Genomic DNA, 22,580 nt, shown 5'->3' with positions numbered 1-22,580 from the left:
AGAAATGACATGACTTCCCCCCAAAGACTGGCAATGTAAGGCCCATGCACAAGTTAGTCTATCTTTGCCTATGTGGAGCCAGGGGTTAGCCACAGAGCAGCTTGAATTATCAATGTTTAAGTGATTTAAATTATGTACATAACTATAAATAAAATCAAGGTATTGGGATTGCCTTCTGTTCTAGGATCTCCAGGATTTCTGTTATTTTACATAGGATGAGCCTGCATACTGCAAGCACTATAAAATCAAGTATCAAGGCTTGTGAAACCTCTTAATGTTACAGCAAGATGTTTTGATGCAATGCACTAATGTCTTCTGGCACCGTGTGAAACTGTCCTTTGAGAGGGGTTAACTGACAATCTTATGGGCCAGGAGGCCTTTGATTATAAAACACAGTTTCATTAGACTGGCTCTTGCCCAGAGATGATAACAATCCAGAGCAGCTGAGTATGGTCTCAGAGTAGGAGGAGGCCGATTTGCAGCTGAACAGTGATAGAAGGCCAGAAGGAGAGAGAGATGATGAGAATTTATGATGCACAATCTTTTCAAAGTTAAGTCAACATATTTGCAAACGTTTAACAGGAGATGGGCCAGGTATCTGGATATGAACTTTCCCAGCAGCTGGAGTCCGATTGGCCCCATATCTGTACGGGTAAGTTCCAAATCCTTAGAGTCTGAGCTTTGGGGCTCTGGAGCCAAATCTCAGTTCAGGTAGCCGGGTGGCAGCTGCTGGTGCATCAGGTGAGGTGCCTCCTCCAGCAGAGACACAGCCCTGGGCTTTCCCTGGATCACCAGCCATGGGAATAACCAAAATCCTTCATCCTCCCCGCCGGATTCCAGAGCAGAGGTGTACAGCATCAACACGAGCAGTTGGCTTCGCCTGGCCTGGCGGGAGTTGTAGTTGTCCTTGCCCCTCTCCATCCCACAATTTCTCCCCTGAGAGACTACATTTCCCAGAGGTGCCGCAGCCGCGGCTGGGTCAGCTGATCCATCACCTGCCCAGAGCAAGATGGCGGCCTCCATACTGCGACGCTCCCTTCTAGCTCCGCGCTGCAGAGCCGGAGATGTCGCCGCCCTGCACAGTGGACCGAGCCGGAGAAGGGCGCAGGCCCCAGGGTCCATCGCTTCTGGCCGGAGAACGGGGAAAAGTCCTGCGGGAGAGCGCGGGTAAGGCACAGGTTACTGGGGGTAGCGATAGCTTACCGCGGAGTGTGTGGCTACAAGGCTGATAGGTTTCGGTCTGGCCCATGCGCACCCCGATCGTTCCGCCTGCGGGATGTTGCAGTCCTGTTCCCTGCACACAATATCCTAACTCTTCACTGTACCCATCTCACCACCCTGGAACTTCTGCCCCAGTTTCCCCGCTCCCTGCTATACTCCCCAATATCATGCCCTTATTTGGATTCCCCCACGGTTTCATATCTCGATTAATATTCCTCATCTACTCCTAATATCAGCTCTCAAGTTATGCACCCCTCTCCCTACAGTTTCATAACTTCACCACCCAAGTTTTCCCCTCCGTTTCCCCGATTTCCCACCAGTTCCTGTAGATCAGACACTAGAACATCTTATTCCTGTTGCCAGAATAAATGGTTTTTAAGAACTTTAAGAATCAAAGGAGCTTTTGGAAGCTCGCTACCTGCCAGGATTTGAATTTGGGATTGTGCTTTTTCTGCACCAGTCCATAATTTAAACATTATTTAACATAGGGATCAGATGCAGTTGCATGTTACAGTGATTGTCTTCTTAGATAAACCTAATATAGATAAAGCGCTGTACAGAATTGTGGGTTCTTCCTGTTCAGGGAAGTTGCAGCTCTGATACAATCTGATGTTGGGGTAGAGACCTTTGCACCTGAGTGGAAACCCAGGCTCTGACTATATGCATCTGAATGCAGGATAAGGGCCTTATTTCAGAAAGCTTCTGGGGGGAAAAAACCCTTATGTTAGAAAGGAGATTTTGGGGGGATATTATCAGGTCAAATTATGCCCAAAATTTAGGTAAAAATAAGCTTTTTCCAAACTTGAGTCATGGAAATATTTTCATTAAATATTTGAAAATCCTAGTGAAAATCATTTTAAGCAATCATTCTTCTACAGTGTTTGCAAACCAAACATTGCAGTATAGTATGTGAAATTAATTAGAAACAGGCTATAAATACAAATTAAACAGATCAGTTGTTTTTCAGAGTCTGAACTGAGATCAGAGGTCAAAATGGGAGATAGTGAGTGAGGTAGTCTAAATTTCCACCTATTCACAACACAGAAATGAGATGCCACTCTCAGTAGATTGTGCAAGTACTTGTAATTTCGTCACACCTCTACTTTTGTGTGTACTTTGATCAGCAATGAAGTAGTTTAATGTTGATATTAAAATTTACATAATTGTTTCAAAATTAAGATTCTGTTCACATAAGTGCAAGCTGTCCACATTCATCAGAGTTATTGTTTCAGGTCTTCTGCAGATACAGGCAAATATCATTGGTTTCAAACATAATAGCTAGATACAGTACTCAATTGTTTTTTTTTTTAAATGAAACCTGAGCTTTTGGAGCATAACAGTGCAGCCATCATAAACAAGTAACTGCCTGCCAAGCCACCAGAAGCCAGTTCAATATGATTCCTTGTTGAGATAAATGCAGAAATAAAACAGCATAAATAATGAAAGCAGTGTTAGGTGCCCTAATCTTGCACACTGTCATAAACAGATAGCTAAGGGTTAATGTCTCTTTCACCTGTAAAGGGTTAACAAACAACACCTGACCAGAGGACCAATCAGGAGACAAGATACTTTCAAATCTGGGTGGAGAGAAGCTTGGGTGTGTGTTCTGTGTGGGTTGTTCTCTCTGGGGTCTCAGAGGGACTAGATGTAAGCAGATTCCTCCAATCTTTCTAAAACAATCTCTTCTGTTCTAATTCTAGTAAGTATCAGGATAAAGGCAGCTTTAGTCTTTTTTTAATTGGTTTTCTTTATTTGTAAATGGCTGGTAGAGTTTTAGTGTGTATTTGGCTGAAAGTATTTTAAATTTTATTTTTGCTGGAGGAGGCTTTTTCTCCATTTTCTATAAGACCCTGAAAGACCCTGTAATATTACATCTTGTATTTACAGAGATTTCTTACTTTTTCTTTCTTTTATTAAAAACTTTCTTTTTAAAGACCTAATTGATTTTTTACCCCTTGTTAATGCTAAGGTATTGAGTCTGTACTCACCAAGGACTTGGTGGGAGAGAGAGAGGAGTGGGGTGGGGAAAGGTAATTTTCCTCTTTGTTTAAGATTCAAGGAGTTTGAATCACGGTCTATCTCTCCAGGATACCCAGGGAGGGAAAGCCTGGGAGGGGGGGAGAAGGGGGAGGAGAAACCTGACTTCTCTGTGTTGTGATTCAGGAGTTTGAAACACGGTGATCTTCTGGTGTACCCAGGGTGGGAAAGATCTGGGAGAAAGAAAGGAGGGGGAAGGGAAATGGTTTATTCCCCTTTGTTGTGAGACTCAAGGAATTTGGGGTGTGGGGTCCCCAGGGATGGTTTTGGGGGGGACCAGAGTGCCTCAAAACACTATATATTTTTGGGTAGTGGCAGCCTATCAGATCTAAGCTGGTAATTAAGCTTAGAGAAATTCATGCTAGTACCCCAATTTTTTGGACTCTAAGGTTCAGATTGGGGAAAGATACCATGACGCAAACTCTTACTTGTGTGCTTAACTTTACTATCATGAGTTGTCTTGTTAATTTCGTTCCCAGGTTTCACTGGAATCAATGGGATTTCTCAAAGTAGTAAAGTTAAGCACCTGTAAGAGTTTTTGGATTTAGGGCCTTAGATATTCTACCTGATGTCTGAAACATAGCTAATGAATCTTGCTTTTACAAATATGATTTTGTAATCTCAGTCAACACATGGAGAAAAACTATTTGTTGTAAAGTACTTTATTTAAATTCCTGAAAATAATCCCAAGTGACAGTGTTTCCATCCCATTACTCAGTTTTTGGTAGAGATGTAGTGAGTGGTTGAGGGAGAAAGACAGAACCCTGAACTCAAGTCTTGACAGATCAAGTTCATTGTGTTCACTTTTGAAAGAAACGCTGCATTTGATGTATTTGTTCAATGTTTTTCCCACTTATCAACTATATCTAGGTACTTAATATTGCTTTAGTATCTTGTTATACAAACCTGACTTCACCAGTGAAATACTATATTTCTGTCATTTCATTTGTACAAGGCCAGGTAATTACTTACAGAAACTGTCAAGCAATTCACACTGTGAAAGTGACCCCCATCTCTTGCCTATATAAGGGTTATGGATGCGCAAATTGCAATTACTTTTCAGATGATATGTAGAAGCTCATTCTTTTGGAGTATGTTCAGAGAGCAGTTGCTCTCCAATGGAAATTATGATTTCTTTATTATCAGACTACTAATGTTTATGCTAATGCAGTACAACCTTTTCCAACTTGCAAGTGATTAGCTGACAATGTATACATAATTGATATGCCACCTGTTTGTTGGAGACTTATCAAAGTACATGAAATACAATTCATATTTATAATTTCTGTTGGGTATAAAACTGGAGGTTGATCAGGCAAGTTGTTACTCATGTGGGTTTGCCTGATTGATGCTACTCATATAAGTAAGATTTCATGGATTTAGACCTTTATTTTTTTCCTTCTTATATAATTGTTCCTACTTACCATCCTCTACCTGTATATAATGAAAAAGTTTTCCTCGTATTTCCCTTCAATATTTATTATGGATCAGCAGTGCAGTGTTCCCACATGGTATTGCAAGAGTTTTTTGGTCTTGTGTTTAGAAGTTCATGGAGGTTTAATAGAATATAAGTTAATCATATTTACTTTCCCCTTCTCTTTCAGTGTTGCTCCATGGGTAGCAGTGGTGGGTCTGGAAATTCATGCACAGATCAGTTCCAACTCAAAGCTTTTCTCTGGCTCCCAAGTCCAATTTGCAGCACCACCTAATTCTTTGGTATCTTTCTTTGATGCTTCTCTACCCGGAACCTTACCAGTAAGTTACATTTCATCTTAATTTGTTTCATAAGAGAATCTTAACATTTTTTGTTCAGCAGATACTTTGAAGCACAATTCTTATCTTTCGTTCTTCATAACAGTCTTTGTCTCTAGCACTGTTCTTTGTTTTCTAAAACTTTGGTTCACTATTTTCTTTCTGTGTACTTACTCTGTCAGATATCCATGGTGATCAAGTTACAGCTCCCACTGAGGAATTAACTCAGGAATACCTCTTGCAGAGATTGAATTAATGGCAACTTCTTTTTGCTGTCAAAGTCGGTGTATTTGAATGGCAATGTTACTTCAGTTAATTTTACTACATTTGGTTAGTATGAAGCACGGGAAGCTGATTAAATGTAAGAAGACATATAAAATCCTACGAGTAACGTTAAGATTTTGTCAGTTATTTTTAGTAAAAGTCACCGTTCATGGGTAATAAACAAAAGTTCACAGAAGCTAAAACGCTTTTAAAATACTTCAAGAAATAAAATTACTAAGACTAATTGGGTGGGGCCTGACAGGGGGATAACTGAAGCCTGAGCCCCATGGCAGGGGATGAGAGAGTGAGATCTGCTACCAGGAGTGGGGGAATCCAGCACCCACCGCTCATGGCAGCTCAGGGCTTCTGGGCCCCCTGTCAGTCTCAATAGCACAGGGCTAAAGCGGAAAATATCACGAGTCTCTGAAAATCATGGAATCTGTGACTTCTGGGATCTTTGTTACAAAATCTTATCCTCACCTATGAGTGATGAGCATCTTGGTTTTCTAGTTTGACATTATTTTGCCATGTGTGCTGAAGTAGACTCCGTTTCCTATTTGGAATGTCTCAGTATAGAGTTATTTGGTCTTCTAAGCAAAACCGATCTGGTGTGGGAAAGTGTGAACCATACTTATTGATTGTTTTATTTTTAATACACTAAAGATAAGCATGAGATAGGTGACCTGCTGAGCAGTTTTTGGTTAAAGTCTTCAGTTTTGGGGGCGTAGACCAGACCTGGGTCTGTGTTGCAGCAGGCTAGTGTGTCTGGCTCAACAAGGCAGGGTTCTGGAGTCCCAAGATGGCAGGGAAAACAGGCTCAGAGGCAAATTCAGCACATCAGGTGACAGTCCCAAGGGGATCTCTGTGACCGAACCTGTCACACTGGTAACATAGGGCTCTTCATTGGTCAGCAGCCCCTTCAGGATGCTGATGTTCAGGTTAAACAGCTTCTTTTCCGCTTCAGTTATTCTGCTGCCATCTCCCTCCAGTCATTTTTAGTTTATCCTCTAAAGACACATTTTTACTTCTTTAATGTAGTTGTCTATTGGGGTGGGCATGACGGTGCTACAAATATTTGTTCACTGTAAAGCTCCCTGGGGTCCTTTCTGGTGCCAAGTACTATATAAATGTAAAATATTTACTATATATACAAACTTGGTGTGAAGAGAAAGTAACCACTGAACAAGGTTATTGTTGTGTCATATAACAAGTATGCTCTTTATAAAGCAATGAGAGTGGTGTCAAAGTATTTAAAGTAAAAGTGCCTCGCCAAATGTATTTATTGGACGTAAACCCTGAATTCCTTTTGCAGCCTTCTATTTTTTTTACTGTGCTATTTGAAGATTTCATTTCCTTCACTAAAAAATAGCTGTAGGTAGGATTCTGAAATTGAGAGTAAACCTAGAGAAATATGTTTGGGATCTGGAGGAAATCCAAGCAGTTTGGAGAGACTTGTGGGGCTTGGGAAGAGAAATGCACGGTGACAAATCACAGTTTGTGAAAGTATTAGATGGCTGAAGAAGCGGTGTTTGGAAGATCCTGGTAGAGTGTAGAGAGGTCAGTGCCAAATCAGGGCTAAGTTTCAGATCTGATGATACAGAAATCTTGAGCTGTTCTACAGACAGTGAAAACCTTATAAGATGAGCTGTTCTCCAGAGGCTGGTGCTATCTTGAGAGGACATTATATGAGAGTGGCTTTTCTGAGGAGATTTTCGCTGCACCTGAATTGCAAAATAAGTCCCTTCCAGTTTTGGATCCAGCCTATAACCAAAACCAGAATGTCAGATTCACATCGGAACATGTCCCCACGCACTGAAACTTGAAATGCGGTTTGAGTTCAAGATGTTTGTTTTGGCCCATTTTGTTAACATTTTGTTAATGATGTGAGGGAATCATACTTAAATCATATCTTTAATCAAATTGGAAGTTTGCCCAGGAAAGAGTAAAAAAATTGAGCAGAGTAAACATGAAAGCTGGTAGAATATTTCCCTTTTTATATGTGTCTTTACTTTCTTTCTCTTGTTTTTGAATTGATTTCTCTGCTTATTAGGGGAAGTGGCTGTTTCCTTCATGATTGTACCCTGGCGGAAAATCATGGGCTCCAGGACATGCAGGCTTCTGCAGAGACGTTAACTGCACCTGATTAGTAGGCAGCCTGATAGGTTAATTAAAAATTAGTGATCCTGCACTTGTTCACTTCCACCAACTGATTTTATCTGTACAAGGGGGGAAAAAAATCTTATTCCCAATATTGGAGAGAGCAGAGTTGACAGTGAATATTAAAAAGTTCTTGTATTTGTATGTAAGAATGTGATATGGAATCCTTTCTTTAGTATCAGTTTTGTTTTCTATAGCACTTGCTGTATTAGCCAGGGCTGATATTTGCTTTGTCAGTATAAATGTAGACTTATTTATTTAAGCAAGATATTTTAGAATATCATTGGTAATATGTGGAGACATATAAGAGAGAGTATTTTTGGAAATGTTTTAAATATAATTTTTCCTTTAATTTTTAGACCAAAATATTTTGCCTGTGTTAAAGTTTGTCTCATTTTGATGGTATAAGACTCTTTAGAATCTAAATGTGTAGTAGTTCCTTTGAACTCTTCTTGTTTTTTAAAAAACTAACGAAGAAAAGCAATGTTATAGTAGAACTGAGAAAACACAATATTTGTGCTATGTCTGCAATAGAGGATAACTACAGTAATAGATGTTCTAAGAACTGTAGTCACTGTTAGAGCCCTGCACGGATACAAAAATGTATCTCTGCATCCGATCCACAAAAATTGTCTGCAGATGCAGATATCTGCAGCTGTCCACAGATTTGCAGGGCTCTTCTTACCCTGTTCGGGCTGCAGCTCCGAGGGAGTCCATGCTGGAGCATGTCTGTTACAGCTGTCTCCCTGCTAGCATTCCTTTTTTCCTTCTCCTTTCTGTTAGTCCTGTGTGGCCGCCCCTCCCGGCCATTGTGCTAACTAAAGTCACAGCCCTATTCATAGAGATGGCTTGTACCAACTAACTTGAGCCACTGCCTTGCCTAGGGTGGGGGCTTCTTGCTTCTTTGTTTAGCTCCTTTGTTCAGACCCGGGCTCGGTGTGGGGGGCGCTGCCCAGAAATGCAAGACCTGACGTGGCCAACTAATTAAGCATATGAGTCATACCTGTGGCTCAGAACATGCCCAGGCATGCCTATGCTTACCTGCACTTTCCCTGCCTTCTCTCCTCCCTATGTATCAAGAGGAGGCCAATCAAAAGTACTGGTGGGAAACTGCCTGAGTTTGCCTTTAAAACCGAGACATTTTTCTGATCAGACCCTCAGAGAAGGTCCCCTTTGCTTTGGCCACCTGGTCTCTGATCAGCATTCCAAGGGGTCCTTTGGGGGCCCGTCTCTTCGCTCGTTTGTTTTTGAGCGTACTCCCGTTTTTAAACTCCCCCCAACGAACAACAGGATTTGTGCCTGGAGATCTCCTGATTATTGAAAGCGAATCGAGTCCTCTCCTCCATCCTCCGATGCTACTATACTGCTGTCCTGTCTCTGGGTTTGCTGCTGTCCTGGGGATTGTAAGAGCTTTTCTCTTGCAAGGCTCCCCCTGTCCTACTGCTGGCCATTTGTTTCCCCCAAGCAGACAGACCCAAGCTAAACTCCTTGGTCTGTATCTCTATAATCTGTTTCTTGCTCTGCAAGCGCCTTTGCTGCTGAAAAAATATAAAGCCTGTGCCGCTGCTGGGCTGTGCCTTCCTGGACTGTATCCTGGGCTGCCCAGCTTGCAGCCGCCCCACTGCTGTTGCAGCCACCTCTAGTTAAAGCCCTCCCCCCCCATGGGCTGTACCCTGGGCACACCACTCTGCCCTCTGGAACTGCTCCCCCTTCCCGATCAATAGAATCGGCATAGGTGTAAGGTTGCACCTATTAGAATCAAGGTTCTTAGTCTAGATAAATTGTAATTTTCATTTTTTGCATAGCTGTGGTTAAGTTAGGTTTAGAGAATTGTTTGTATTGTGCTCTGTAAGTTATGGTGTTAAAAAATTGTTGCATTGTGTTCTGTTACTTGCTAAATTTGGTGTAGTCTTGGTTAAGTTAGATCATAGATAAGATTTTGCTGTGTTCTGTATAATTGTGGTTAAGTCTGTCACTTCCCGCTGCCCCTAGACCCCCCCCCCCCGAGCTTTGCCCAGTCACTCATTCAGACTCTTCTGCTGTTTACACTTTGCAGCCTGTCTGCTCTGTGTGTACTCCCTAGAGTTTAAAATCTCCCTCCACAGTGCTCTCTGCTCATGTGCTCCTCTTTGCTCCATCCACGCAAACCTCCATTCCTCTACAATCCCTGGCCTCATTCTCTACTCACTCTTCGCCTTTCTCTCTCTCATCCCTTCCCCACGTGTCACACCGCTCTACTGCTGCCTAAACCTCAATTTTGTATTACTGAAGTCTAAGCATAAAACCATTGGGTTACCTTTTTTTTTCTGCTCTAAACACACCTCAAACATTTTACCTAGAGTTGTTGGTTATGTGACACATTTTATACCATACTGTTGTTGGTTATTATAACCAGCTCTTACAACCCATTTGGCTTCTTAGAAATTGTTAGCTACCTGTTACATTTATATTTCAAGTGTCATTGGTTACCAACTGTAATTGTACCACACAGTATTGTAGCCCACTATTGAAACCCCCTATACTATTTACTTCTAAGAAACCCCTCCCCAATTGTCTACCTTAACAAACCCCATACCCCTCACTACTGAATTTTCCCTGTTTTTGCATTTTCTTAATAAAGTTTATTTTGCACCCCACCAGTGCAGTAATTGTCCCCCAAGATCCCCTACCTGCTGGCAGAGTCAGAGCACTGTCAGGGTGAGCAGCAGTGGGAAGCCCACATGGAGTCACGGACCCTCCACCTGCCCTCAGCCGGGTGGGGAGCCTGGGAGGCAGGGACATGGCTGGGGGCTGTTCTTAGCCCCCGCCCCCCACACTGCGGGCAGGTGTGGGGTCTACTGCGGTTCCCTGGCTGGGCTCCGCACTGGCCTGGCTCGGGGGCAAGGAGGGTGATCTGTGGAGCTGCACAGGGGCTGCTTGGGTCCCCCACCCAGGGCAGGTGGAGGGTCCACCACGGCTCCCCACAGCTGCCTCCCTGGCTCTTACTGTGGCAAGGCTGAGGTTCTGAGCAACCCCGTCTGGAGCCGGGTTGGGGAGAGCTGTGCTGGCAGCTATGGGGAGCCTGGATCTTTCCACCTGCCCTAGGTGGAGGACCTAGGGGACAGGGACAAGGGCTGGAGCTGCTCAGGCCCCCCACCCAGGGCAGGTGGAGGGAACCAAGCTCCTCCCAGCTATCAGCATGGCGCTTCAGCGGGAAGAGGGGGCAGCTCAGAGCCACAGCCCAGCCACGGTGAGAGCCAGGTGGGCAGCTGTGGAGAATCTGGGTCCCTCCACCTACTCCAGGCGGGGAGCTCACCCAGTTTCCCCACCCCTCAGGCTCTCCCACCCAGGGCAGGTGGAGGGACCCAGACTCTCCACTACTGCCAGCGTGGCTTCCCCTGGCCCGGCTTGGTCGGGGGCAGCTCGGAGCCGCAGCCTGGCCATGGTAAGAGCCGGCTGGGCAGCTATGGGAAGCTGTGGCGGACCCTTCACCTGCCCTGGGTGAGAGGCCTGAACAGCCTCCAGCCCAAGTCTCGGTCCCCCGCCCAGGGGAGGTGGAGGGTCTGCACCGCAGTTCCTCACAGTGGCTGCATGGCTCTTACTGACAGAGCCCTGCGCGGATACAAAATTTGAATCCGCATCTACGATGCTATCCGCAAAAATGGTCCGCGGATAACTGTGACTAGAGCCCTACAAATCTGCAGGTATCAGCGTCAGAGAAATTTAAATTTACTATGAAATTGAGAGAGAATTGCAGTAAGGATCATATCTGTATTACTGCTCAGCTCTCCCGTAATGCTTCCCTCTTGGCCCTAGAGGAAGAAGCTCTAGAGATAACTGACATGATTGTCCTACATTCCTGGATTACTGGTGGAATACAGATGTGATTTGCCACTGCTGAGTATGTTATGTAGGAGGAGGAGGAGAAGTCTGTATTTTCTTTCCTGTCCTAAGTATCTTTTGCCCCTGTACTATAGCTACAGGAGAATGCGATTGATTCTCCTACCTTGCAAGTGGTTTGCCAGAAACAATATGATTGAGGGTCATGTCTGTTTCACTGTGCTGCTGCTCATGGTGATGCCTCTGAGAAATAGCTATGGGCACGAACAGCAGCTCAGGTGTAGTCAAGGTTGGAAATGGATAGATTTTTAAAGGGAGGTTGGATAAAAAGCAGATAATCTCTTCCTCCTACTCCCTTATTTTGTTTTTGTTTAGCAGCTTGTTTCACTATTCTTCCCCCTTATTCTTCCCAAAGAGCTGTTCCTGTAGCAGTGGTGGATCCATCTGTACTGTTTCCACACATACCTTGTCTCCATGCTACTATACATATTTTTTTCCACTTACCCTAGAACTATTAGCGGTAATGGAGCCCCTCATCAGTGAAGAACATATACCATTCTCCACAGTTGCATCCAAATCCTTTTAGGGTTGTGCTTTCTCATGGAATTACATAGGGCCACCCAAAACTTCATAATGCACAAAAGCATAACTTTTTCACCATTTATATGTCCCATTAAAAGTGCAGCAAACTCAGGAGCATCTTCCTTAAAGCTGAATGAGTTTTTCTCTGAATGAAATAAACTCTACCCTAAGCATTGTCTTAGTGTTAGTGACCTTCCCCACCTCCCGCAAAGATCCTGCAGCTGCCAGGTATGGGGTCTCAGGTTTGTAGATTCTGTGGCCGGAAGGGACCATTATGATCATCTTGTCTGACCCCTTGTGCAACACAGACCTTAGAACTTCCCCCAGATAATTCCTAGAGCATATCTTTTAGAAAAACATCCAATCTTGATTTAAAAATTATCAGTGATAAGGAATCCACCATGACCCTTGTTAAATTTTTCCAATGATTAATTACTCCTACTGTTAAAAATTTACGCCTTATTTCTGGTCTGAATATGTCTAGCTTCATTTTAAGATGGATCAGATAGCAAGTTTTTAATGCATTTAATGTGTGCCATGTTTATTTTGTATCATTCTAGTTTTGTGATCAAAATGTTGTGTGATGTCAAGTCAAACACCTTAGAAGTCTGTCTATTACATCAACTTTATTACCTACGTCAATTTATAATCTCATCAAAAAAAGATATCAAGTTAGTTTGACAGGATCTATTTTCCATAAATCCATGTTGATTTTCATTAATTACATTACTCTCCTTTAGTTCTTCATTAATCAACTCCTGTATCAGCCACTCCATAAACATGTTTGGATTTGATGTTGGGATGAGAGGCCTGTAATTACCCGGGTCATCCCATTTACCAATTTTTAAAAATGGCACATTAGCTTCTTTTCAGTTTTCTGGAATTTTCCCAGTGCTCCAAGACTTATTGAAAATCAGAGTTGATGGTACAGCAATTTTCTCAGCCAGCTCTTTTAAAACTCTTGAATGCAAGTTATCTGGACCTGCTGATTTAAAACTGTCTGACCATAGTGTTCTGTTCAACATCCTTCAAAGATACTAGTAGAATGGAAAGAGTGTTATCACCATCTGATGAGACTATATTACCTATTTTTCACTCAAATACAGTACAGAAATATTTATTGAACACCCCTACCTTTTCTTTAGTACTGATAATTCCACCATTTCCATTTAGTGTGGGCCAGTACAACAGTCAAGATTCTTTTGATTCCTAATGTATTGTTAAACTCCTTATTGTCTTTAACTCTTGTGGTCATAGACTTTTTTCCTTGTGTCTTTTGGCTTCCATTATCAATTTTCCACAGTTCCTAACTTCTGACTTGTAGTCATTAGTATCAACTCCCCCTTTCTTCCACTTATATACAAATTTTTGTTTACAGCTGCTTTCACTTACCCTCTAAACCAGGTGGGGATAATTGTTTTTAACCAGCACAGTTTTCTTCCTAGATTGTGGCTTTTTGGACATCTAGTAGATGTTCTTAAATTATTCCAAAATATCATTCACGTTTTTTTGATTAATTTCTTCCTCCCAGCTGATTTGGCTCATAATTGTTTTCAGCTTTATGAAATTGGCCCTATTAAAGCACCAGATGAATTGTGTCCTGTTGTCTTTAGAGGATAGAGTACAAAGAGGGAGTTGGGGGCATAAACAGCAGCCACTATAGACCCTGCCATAGAAAAGCCAGGTGGCACAAGACATATCATATATACCATAGCTTTTTGTAAAGCTCTGTTTATGAGCTATGAAGGTGACCTAATTTAAGGCCTGATTGATCTACCATTGAGGTTGGAAGTCTTTATTTTATGGGAGCTGAAATCAGGTCTATAGAAAGGGAATGAAAACTCATCTCAGGATTACTTGAGAGGTGCCTGAATAAATGATAGCTTTAGTCTTAGAAATAAAATTGAATGTCTGGTGTTTAAAAGCTATAGCCACTTTTCCCCGCAATGGCTGAGGTTTCCAGACAACAGTTTCCAACTAAAAGCAACTATGCATTTTTTCCATTACAGGTGCTTCTACACATTTAAAATGCCTGCATTTACCCAATTTTTGTTGTTAATCATAGGAAGTTGCTGTATCCTTTCTCTTAGGCTCATCAGTTTCTCTGCACAGTGAAGTCATTCATCTTCTCCTTAACAGACAGAAACACTGAAATAAAATTCAGGATTTAAATAGTCACAGCATTGAACACAAATTGAACATGAGCTTTAACCATAGCTATGTGTTTCTAGACTGTCAACCATTTTTAAAATAACTAAAAGCTCCTAATGTATTTTCAGTGTATCTACAATATGAACTGTATTTTTGTACTATTTATATGGTTTTTTAAATGATAAAGATTTCAGATATTTATGAAGAGAGAATTTTCAAAAGCATTCTGTGATGCCTTGCTTCTGCTCCCATTGAAGTCAACATAAATTCCTGTTGTTTTCAGTGGGAACAGAGTTACATCACTGCTGAGCACTTCTGAAAATCTCACCTTGGATGTCTCGAATTTATCTGAATTTGCATCCTTCCCATGACTTCGGATGTCACTTTGGACATGAACATGGCTCTTTCATTCCTGTTTATCCTGTACTACTCTTTGCACGTTCTCAGTATTGTTGGATGGTTTAAATTTTCCTTCTGTAAGTACTGTTCAATGGAGAGATTTTTTGGTCAGCCTCTTTTACATGTTTCTCCAGCTTCTAAATGGCATGTTTGTTATGGCAGAGGCTCTGGCTTCATCCATATTACACGTCCCAGATATTTCCATCATTTTTTTTTTTTCCTGGATAGTTTCAGAGGTAAAGAAGTTGTTCGACTCTGATAAATCTCAGGCACTTATTTTAATTTTTTTCCACTTTATACCTAGTATTTTCCTGAGGCATTTTCATTCACAGGCATTTATTCGTCTGCCTATAGCTTTTGTGGATTTTCCAGCTTTCACATCCATATTTAAGGTAGAAATAACATTGGCATTAAAGAGTCATAGTTTGGTCCTTAAGTTGCAGATTTTTTGTTTAAGCTGCTGCTGGTGAATCTTGTTTGAGGTGATGAATGCAGCTGCCACCTTGCCAATTCATGACATTATTTCCTTTTTGAAATCCTCATTGGCTTTCATGTTACTGCAAATATATGTGAATTGACTCACCTGTTGTAGACTTTTCTCTTTAATGCTTGAGTTGGAGGTGTCTGAGGTTGTCATTACATTTGTGTTTTCATAATTGATTACACTGCTCTACAGCCAAAATGCATCTGAAATAAATGTAGTCAAACTTGACTAATTCTGGGTCACTGAGAACGAAAATGGTGCTTAAAATTGTTGACTGGCTCTAGTCTAGCTGTTGGGCTCCAGACTACAGCAGTGGAATCTTCTGGCAGGTGATGTTAGGGTTTCCATGTTCCGTGACCGTCAAAAGGATCTTGTCCCATTCTTCTTCATGGAAGGTGATCTTGTAGCCTGCAACAACATCGATGGTGTTATGGCAGCCCTCAACATCGTTCACGATCCAGATGAGTGGAGACTGTTCATTGATTCATCGAAGACGAGTCTTAAAGCTGTTTTGCTGCATAATGGCAATGTTTTGCCATCAATTCCAGTTGGTCATGCAGTCCATATGAAGGAAACCTATGACAACATGAAACAACTTTTGAGGTGCATAAACTATGACCAACATCAGTGGCAGCTTTGTGGCGATTTGAAGGTTGTTGCTCTCTTGCTTGGTCTGCAGACTGGATACACAAAGTACTGCTGTTTTCTCTGCGAATGGGATAGTCGTGCAAGAGATTCCCACTACATCAAGAAAGATTGGCCACTCCGACAGTCATTGGAGCCTGGGAGAAAAAAAGTGTTCAGCATCCACCACTTGTTGAATCAAGGAAGATTTTGTTACCACCCTTACACATCAAGCTGGGTCTGATGAAGAACTTTGTCAAGGCCATTGACAAAACACAAGCAGCTTTCAAGTACCTCCGTGGAAAATTTCCAAGGTTAAGTGAAGCTAAGATAAAGGAAGGTGTCTTTGTTGGTCCTCAGATTCGTGAACTTCTTCGAGATGATGCATTTGACCATGCACTGCGTGGCAAGGAAAAGACGGCATGGAAAGCCTTCCAGTTAGTGGCAATAAATTTTCTCAGAAACAACAAGGCAGACAACTACAGGTTCTTGGTGGAAAACCTCCTCAAGGCATACAAAAGCCTTGGTTGCAACATGTCACTAAAGATACATTTTTTGCACTCTCATCTAGATTTTTTTCCACCGAACTGCGGAGCAGTGAGCGACGAGCACGGCGAGCGATTTCACCAGGACATTGCAACAATGGAGAAACGCTATCAGGGCAAATGGAGCCCATCAATGCTTGCAGACTATTGCTGGACAGTGACAAGAGATGCTCCATTTAATGAATACAAGAGACAAGCCAAGAAGCACTGAGTAGACACTGAATAGGACTAAACTATGTACATAATAGTTTTTTGCCTTTTGTTTCATAATAAATTTTATTTATATAACCCTTTTGCTGATTTTTAAGTGTTACATAAACAGGACAGGTGAAATATTATCATGTAAAGCAACCATAAAAACATGAAAAGACCTAGGTTTACAATTTTATGATTAAAACTCTGCTATCTACACACTATACGTAGACATAAAATGTAAAAACTTAAATATTAGAAACAGTAGCCAATCAGTTGTTTTAAATGTCATATTTGAATTCAGCTCATCAAAATACATAATAAATTCCACATTTTATCTCTGAAGCAGACGACTTCTCAAAAATTGTAGAGCAGTGTTATTAACCCCATCTTTCTTGTGATGCCAGACCAGTCTTTTGATTTTTGCTTGCGTGTAGCTTGAGCTGTGACTTAGAAGAGCTATGATGACAGCAAATATTAGATCTTCTCATGTACTACTGTTAAGCCACATGATGCCTGTGTTGGATCCATCTATGCTTTTTCTCACAATAAAGTCAATGATAATGCCAAGCAGCAAAGGCGAGAGAACTCATCTTTGGCACCCCTAGCTGTTAAACCATTCTCTCAAGTCTGCCTTTATTTATTTGTACATACTGCACCGTTATACAAGGCCTTGAAGATTTTAATCATTTTTGTTGGCATAGCATAACACTTCAAGATGTTCCACAGTGAATTGTGATGGAGGCTGTCAAATGCTTTCTCAAAATCTCTTAAGTTTACGATGTGGGCTTTTGCCATTTACTTTCTGTTTCCAGTAATTAGTCATAGGGTGAAAATCTGGTTGACACATGATCTTCCAGGTCAGAATTCCTCCTGATATTCCTTTAGTTTTGCTTACCTGCTGTTTTATTCTGCTTAAGATGATACTGTGGAAAACTTTGTCTATCACTGCAAGGAGTGTAATGTCTTGCCAGTTACTGCAGTTGCTTAGATCACCTTTCTTTGGTATTTTGACTATACTGCCATTATTTTAGATTCTTCTGCAAACTTTTCCTGGCCGTGTACTGTTTTGAAATATTCAGTAATTTTATTGATAGTCTCGTCATTACAAGCTTTGAACATTTCCCTGGTGACTTGGTCTGCACCTGCCAGCTTTCCCAGGTTTTAACTTAATTGCATTTTTCTCTCCTTGTTTGTTATGTGAAATGTTACAATGTCTAGTTCTGGGTGTTTGATTTCTTTGTCAATATCAATAATTCCTTGTGGTGTTGGCCTGTTTCTCACCTCTTGGAAGCGCTCTGCCCATGGCTTTATGTTCTTTTTCTGTTGTTAAGCTCTTTGTTCAACCTTAACAGGCTCTCCGGCTGGTGTAAACTTGCCAGTCAGAATCTTGTTGATTCTTTTAAAATGTGATGTTTTACTAGTGCCTCTTTCAGCAACTGCTTCAGCGTCTTTATTCACATATTTCCTCCATGTTGCTCTTTGCTACTTTATCCTTTCTTTTTGGCTGCTGCTTTTTCTGATGGTGTTTTTGAGGATTGATGTTTCGCTTTGGCTTGTTTCCTTTCTTGCACACAGTTCCATGTAGCCTTACGTATCCAGACTTTAGGTTTGCTTGTCTGGAAATAAACTGCAGGCATTGCGGCATCTATTATACTATCAAGCAGAAAGAACCATGACATGTCAATAGATTTCTTATGGTGGTTTTAAGGCTTGTAACATCTGAAATGGGTTTTTCAGTTCCATTCAAAATTGCTGATGTAATGTCGTCTGTTAGACTTTAGCTGTTAGTTTTCTCTATGTATTCTATTATTTTTTTAAGTGTGATCTTCAGTCTTGTGACGCGCAACCTGTGATCACTTCTGACACAGCTCCCATTTTAGAGAGTTGATCTAAAGTTCTTTCCAGTACATAAAAGGTCAGATTGGTTCCGTGGGATTCTGTCCAAGTTATGATATGGATATCTATGTGCGTGACTAGTGTTTCATCAGTTGAGCCCTGATACCTGCCACAGTTCTACCAATCTGACACCATTCTCATTCTGGGGACCAAGGTCACACTTTCCCCATTGCCTTCTCCACTCTGTTGTTGTCATCCCCAACCTTGGCATTACTAAGCAGGTGTCATGCTTGGCAATATTGTCAGTCAGAGTTCGTTGACCATTGTAGAATTGATCTTAGATCTTGTCATGGTAGTTGCCTGTTGATATGTAATGTATATTTGTAATTTTCATGTTTATCTGGAAGCTGTTAATTGGCTACCACTCTGTAAGAGATTTTTCGGTTTTGCTATTACCTCTGTGTGGTAACTATATTGCTTCCCAGAATGTGTTATGATTTTGTTTTGATTTTTGAATCGCCTTTTCTCAACTCAGCTCCTGGCTATCGACATTTACTTATTCCAAGGATTTGGGGGTTATATTTGTGCATTACTTTCATTACCTGTCTGGCTTTTGTTGTTGCAGCCTTTGTTCTAAAGTTCCAAAAACCAACTTTTATCGTTTATCTTTTAGTAAAGAATTTCTGTCTTTTTTGTTTGTTTGTTTTGATGGATTTCACCAAGACTTGGCATGTCTGCCAAGAGTGCATTCATTACTTCAGAACTGGATACAGTATTCCAGCAGCAGTTGCACTAGTGTCAAATACAGAGGTAAAATATCCTCTCTCTTCCTACTCGAACAGAGATTTCCCTGTTTATATATATCCCAGGATCACGTTAGCCCTTTTGGCCACAGCATCACACTGGGAGCTCATGTTCAGCTTATTGTTCACCATGACCCCAAAATTTTTTCAAAGTCACTGCTTCCCAGGATAGTCTCTGTCCTGTAGGTATGGGGTACATTCTTTGTTGCCACATGTATATATTTACACGTAGCTGGATTAAAATGTGTGTTGTTTGCTTGCGCCTTACTTACCAAATGATCCAGACTGCTCTGTATCAGTGACCTGTCCTCTTCATTATTTACCACTCCCTCATTTTTGGTCTCATCTGCAAACTTATCAGTGATGATTTTTTTCTTTTTCTTCTTCAGGGTCACTGATTAAAATTGTTAAATAGTGTAGGGCCAAAGACTGGTCCCTGCGGGATCCCCCTAGAAATGCATCTTTTCAATGATGATTCTTTATTTTACAATGAAACTTATTCAAACCTGTTACTGTAGTGTTTGGAATTTATAATGGCCTTGAACCAGACTGGAATTTACAGTCTCAGAGCAGGGCTTTGGAGCTCTGCTCCAGCTGTATTCCAGCTCCAGGCAAAAATCTGCAGCTCCAGTGCTGCTTCGCCCTCCAGCTTCAGGCTCCACTCCAAAGCCCTGCTCAAAAGGCCACATCAACGGAGCGTAGCCTACCTTTGAATGATTTGGCTGATGGGTCTTATGGATTCCTCAGGTTGTGCCAGCAGAGTTCATAGATTCTTTGAATCTGAGTGGTTGGACTTCTCTCAAATTTTGCTAGAGTAGTGGTGCTCCAGTGAAGTTCTTAACTCTGCTAGAAGCAGTCTTTGGCAAAGTGCAAAACATACAGTGGGACCTAATAGTATTCAACGGTTCAAAATTCCAAAGTTGTACATGCAGGTTTATCCTGTGCCATAGATCTTGTTCAAAACTATGGAATAAAATAAATCTTCAGTTTCTAGACTATTGGGTATTGCAAAAAGTGGGGAAAATCTCATGTTCCAAAATTCTCACTGAGTGTCTGATTAGCCTAAAATTGTCCTTTTAAAAGTTTCCTTCTGGAAAGAGACCACAATGGTGAAAATCTGCGGAGACCCAATGAATTGCAGGTTTGGATCCTCTTCTGGAACGATTGCTGTCTCTCTTTAATGACAGAGTCTGATCCTGCTCCCACTGAAGTCAATAGGAATTAGTCTGTTGACTTTGGTGTTATGCTTAGCCCATAAACTCTCATATTACACATTCTAAACAATTATAAACACAAAATAGTTATTGTTTTCTAGATGGTGGGAAGACACAAAGGAAGAGGTCTCTGTGTAAACATTTGTCTGCAGTTGCAGAGCTAATATTCACAATTACATTAAAATGAAATAGATTTGAGAGTAATAATTTTAAAGTTTTAAATTATTAATGCATTTCAAAGAAGCATATATCAGAGCAAGTTAGTACTTTCCACACAGCACTAATGATAGGACTGAATGCATTAGTGGAAGCAAATAGAAACCAAAGTGACATAAAATATCGTTAAATTTGAAAATATGTGTCTAGCTTAGTGGTTCTCAACTATTTATTATGTACTACCTGGGCCGCAGGTTGAGAACCACAGCGCCCCCCCTCCCCTTCTCCCCTCAACTCCCCATGCAGCAGCCTTGACCCTGGACCTGGCGGGCAGCCCCCGGAGGCCTGCCCCCATGGGGCCAACCAGTAGCCCTCGGATCCCCAATGCCATGCTGCGCATCCGGGTAGCCCAGCAGCCTTTAGCACATAGCTGGGCCACAGCTGTGTGCTAATTGGGCTGCATGCGGCTGCGAGTTGAGAACCGCTGGTCTAGCTGTTGTGGGATAGAGGTTCTTAAGCTGTGGTTCATGGAGTACTTAGTGGTTTTCAGAGAGGTGAATGGATGGTCACGTTGTACTGTGTCCTTTTTGTTTCCAGCTGCTAAGTTGCATTTAAAGAAGCTAAAAATAAACTAAATACATTGTGTGTGGTTGCCATGGGATTGTTGGTGTGTTTTTGGTGGTCTGCATGATCATAAATGGCAGAGAAGATTTCCTGAGACACTATTAAGATGTAGTGTACCATATGAAAACGGGTGAGGACCCATGGCCTAGAAGCAAAAGACTGTAAGATCTTTAGGGCAGGAACTGTCTCCTTGTTCTGTGTTTGTAGAGCACTTAATGCAATGGGCCCTGTTTTATGACTTGGGGCTCCTATGTGCTATTATAATACAAATGATTAATGAATTAAAATGTGTTGACAAAAGGATTGTAGGGAAAGCAAGCAGATGCTTTCTCCAGGGAAAGGAGTAGGTGAGTCACATCTTTGTCATTCACATTTTTTATATTCTTTAGCAATCTGTAGAGAATACCTGCTTTCTTACTGTACAGAAGTGATTGGTTGTTGAATATGGAAATTTAGGTTTTTAGCTAAAAGCAAATTAATTTTAGTCAGTCCATTGATAAACATCTTTGAGTCTTAAAAAAAAAAAAAAAAAAAAAAAAGAGGAAAAAGTACATTAAATAGTGATTAGATTGCCAGCGCTGATGCTAGTAGATGTTTATGCTGTTGAAGGTGCTGTCTCAGATGGACTTAAAAGCGAGGTTCTGTCTAAACTGATCTTGCACCTAAAGATAAGGTCATGCAAAGAATCTGTACATCTTCTCCAGCAGTGGAAGGAGTAGAGTGAAAGGAGTAGACTAGTTTCTATACAAATAGGTCTTTGCAAGGTTATTCTTTTATTTCATTGGCTCTCAGTTACCATGGTACCGCTAGCAAGATAATGTTACTGCGAGGGGTGGAGGGAGGATGATACTGATGCCATCATTGACATGGTTTTCCAATACAAACAATTTACATTTCCTTTAAGAGAGAACTTTTTAGGAATTCACTAGAAATAAATATCCATGACAGATGTTAGGAGGATGAAAATGTTTAAAATTCTTTGTAGATGCTGGGTTTTGTTCAGATCTATTCCAGCAGTTCCATATCTTTCTCTCAAAACCAGGATTGTGCAAGCATTTCAGACTGGCAGCTTGTCAGTTCAAGCCAATAATTTAAATTCTCAGTGCTAGTCAAAGCTGTCAAATTAATAACATCGTACTACATAAATAAGCCGGGGAACTTACTCTGGGTCATTAGTAAGGAAAGCTTTCACACACACAATTGATGTTTATCATTATAGATTATTCTAAAAGCTGTGCATATTCTGAGGAGACATAATAGTTTTCCTAACCGTCTGAGTTACCCAGGTGCAAAACTTAAATGATAAAACTGCAGCCCAGGCAGAAGAAAAGTGAGTATTTAAGCCTAATCACCCTTTTGAGGTTACTAATACATAGGCCTGGTCTACACTACGCGTTTAAACCGATTTTAGCAGCGTTAAACTGATTTAACGGCACACCCGTCCACACTATGAGGCCCTTTAAATCGTTTTCTGTACTCCTCCCCAATGAGAGGAGTAGCGCTAAAATTGGTATTACCATATCGGATTAGGGTTAGTGTGGCCGCAAATTGACGGTATTGGCCTCCGGGCAGTATCCCACAGTGCACCACTGTGACCACTCTGGACAGCAATCTGAACTTGGATGCAGTGCCCAGGTAAACAGGAAAAGCCCTGCGAACTTTTGAATTACATTTCCTGTTTGCCCAGAGTGGAACTCTGATCAGCATGGGTGGTGAT

The 22,580-nt window shown here is 41.4% G+C and overlaps 1 protein-coding gene across 2 annotated transcripts in view; it reads left to right on the top strand.

Moving 5' to 3' along the window:
- Positions 1–991: 991 nt before the first annotated feature.
- GATB (glutamyl-tRNA amidotransferase subunit B) overlaps positions 992–22,580 on the top strand; it is a 58,229-nt gene continuing 36,640 nt past the window's right edge. For both annotated transcript variants that reach the window (XM_032771283.2, XM_032771284.2), the window contains exons 1-2: positions 992–1,167; positions 4,863–5,013. In XM_032771283.2, coding sequence (XP_032627174.1) covers positions 1,010–1,167; positions 4,863–5,013 — 309 coding nt within the window. In that variant the 5' untranslated portion in view covers positions 992–1,009. The remainder of the gene's footprint in view (positions 1,168–4,862; positions 5,014–22,580) is intronic.

This window comes from Chelonoidis abingdonii, chromosome 5 (genome assembly GCF_003597395.2).
Source record: "Chelonoidis abingdonii isolate Lonesome George chromosome 5, CheloAbing_2.0, whole genome shotgun sequence".
NCBI lineage: Eukaryota > Metazoa > Chordata > Testudines > Testudinidae > Chelonoidis > Chelonoidis abingdonii.
The sequence above is the reverse complement of the archived record's forward strand: the minus strand, read 5'-3'. Positions and strand labels throughout refer to the sequence as shown.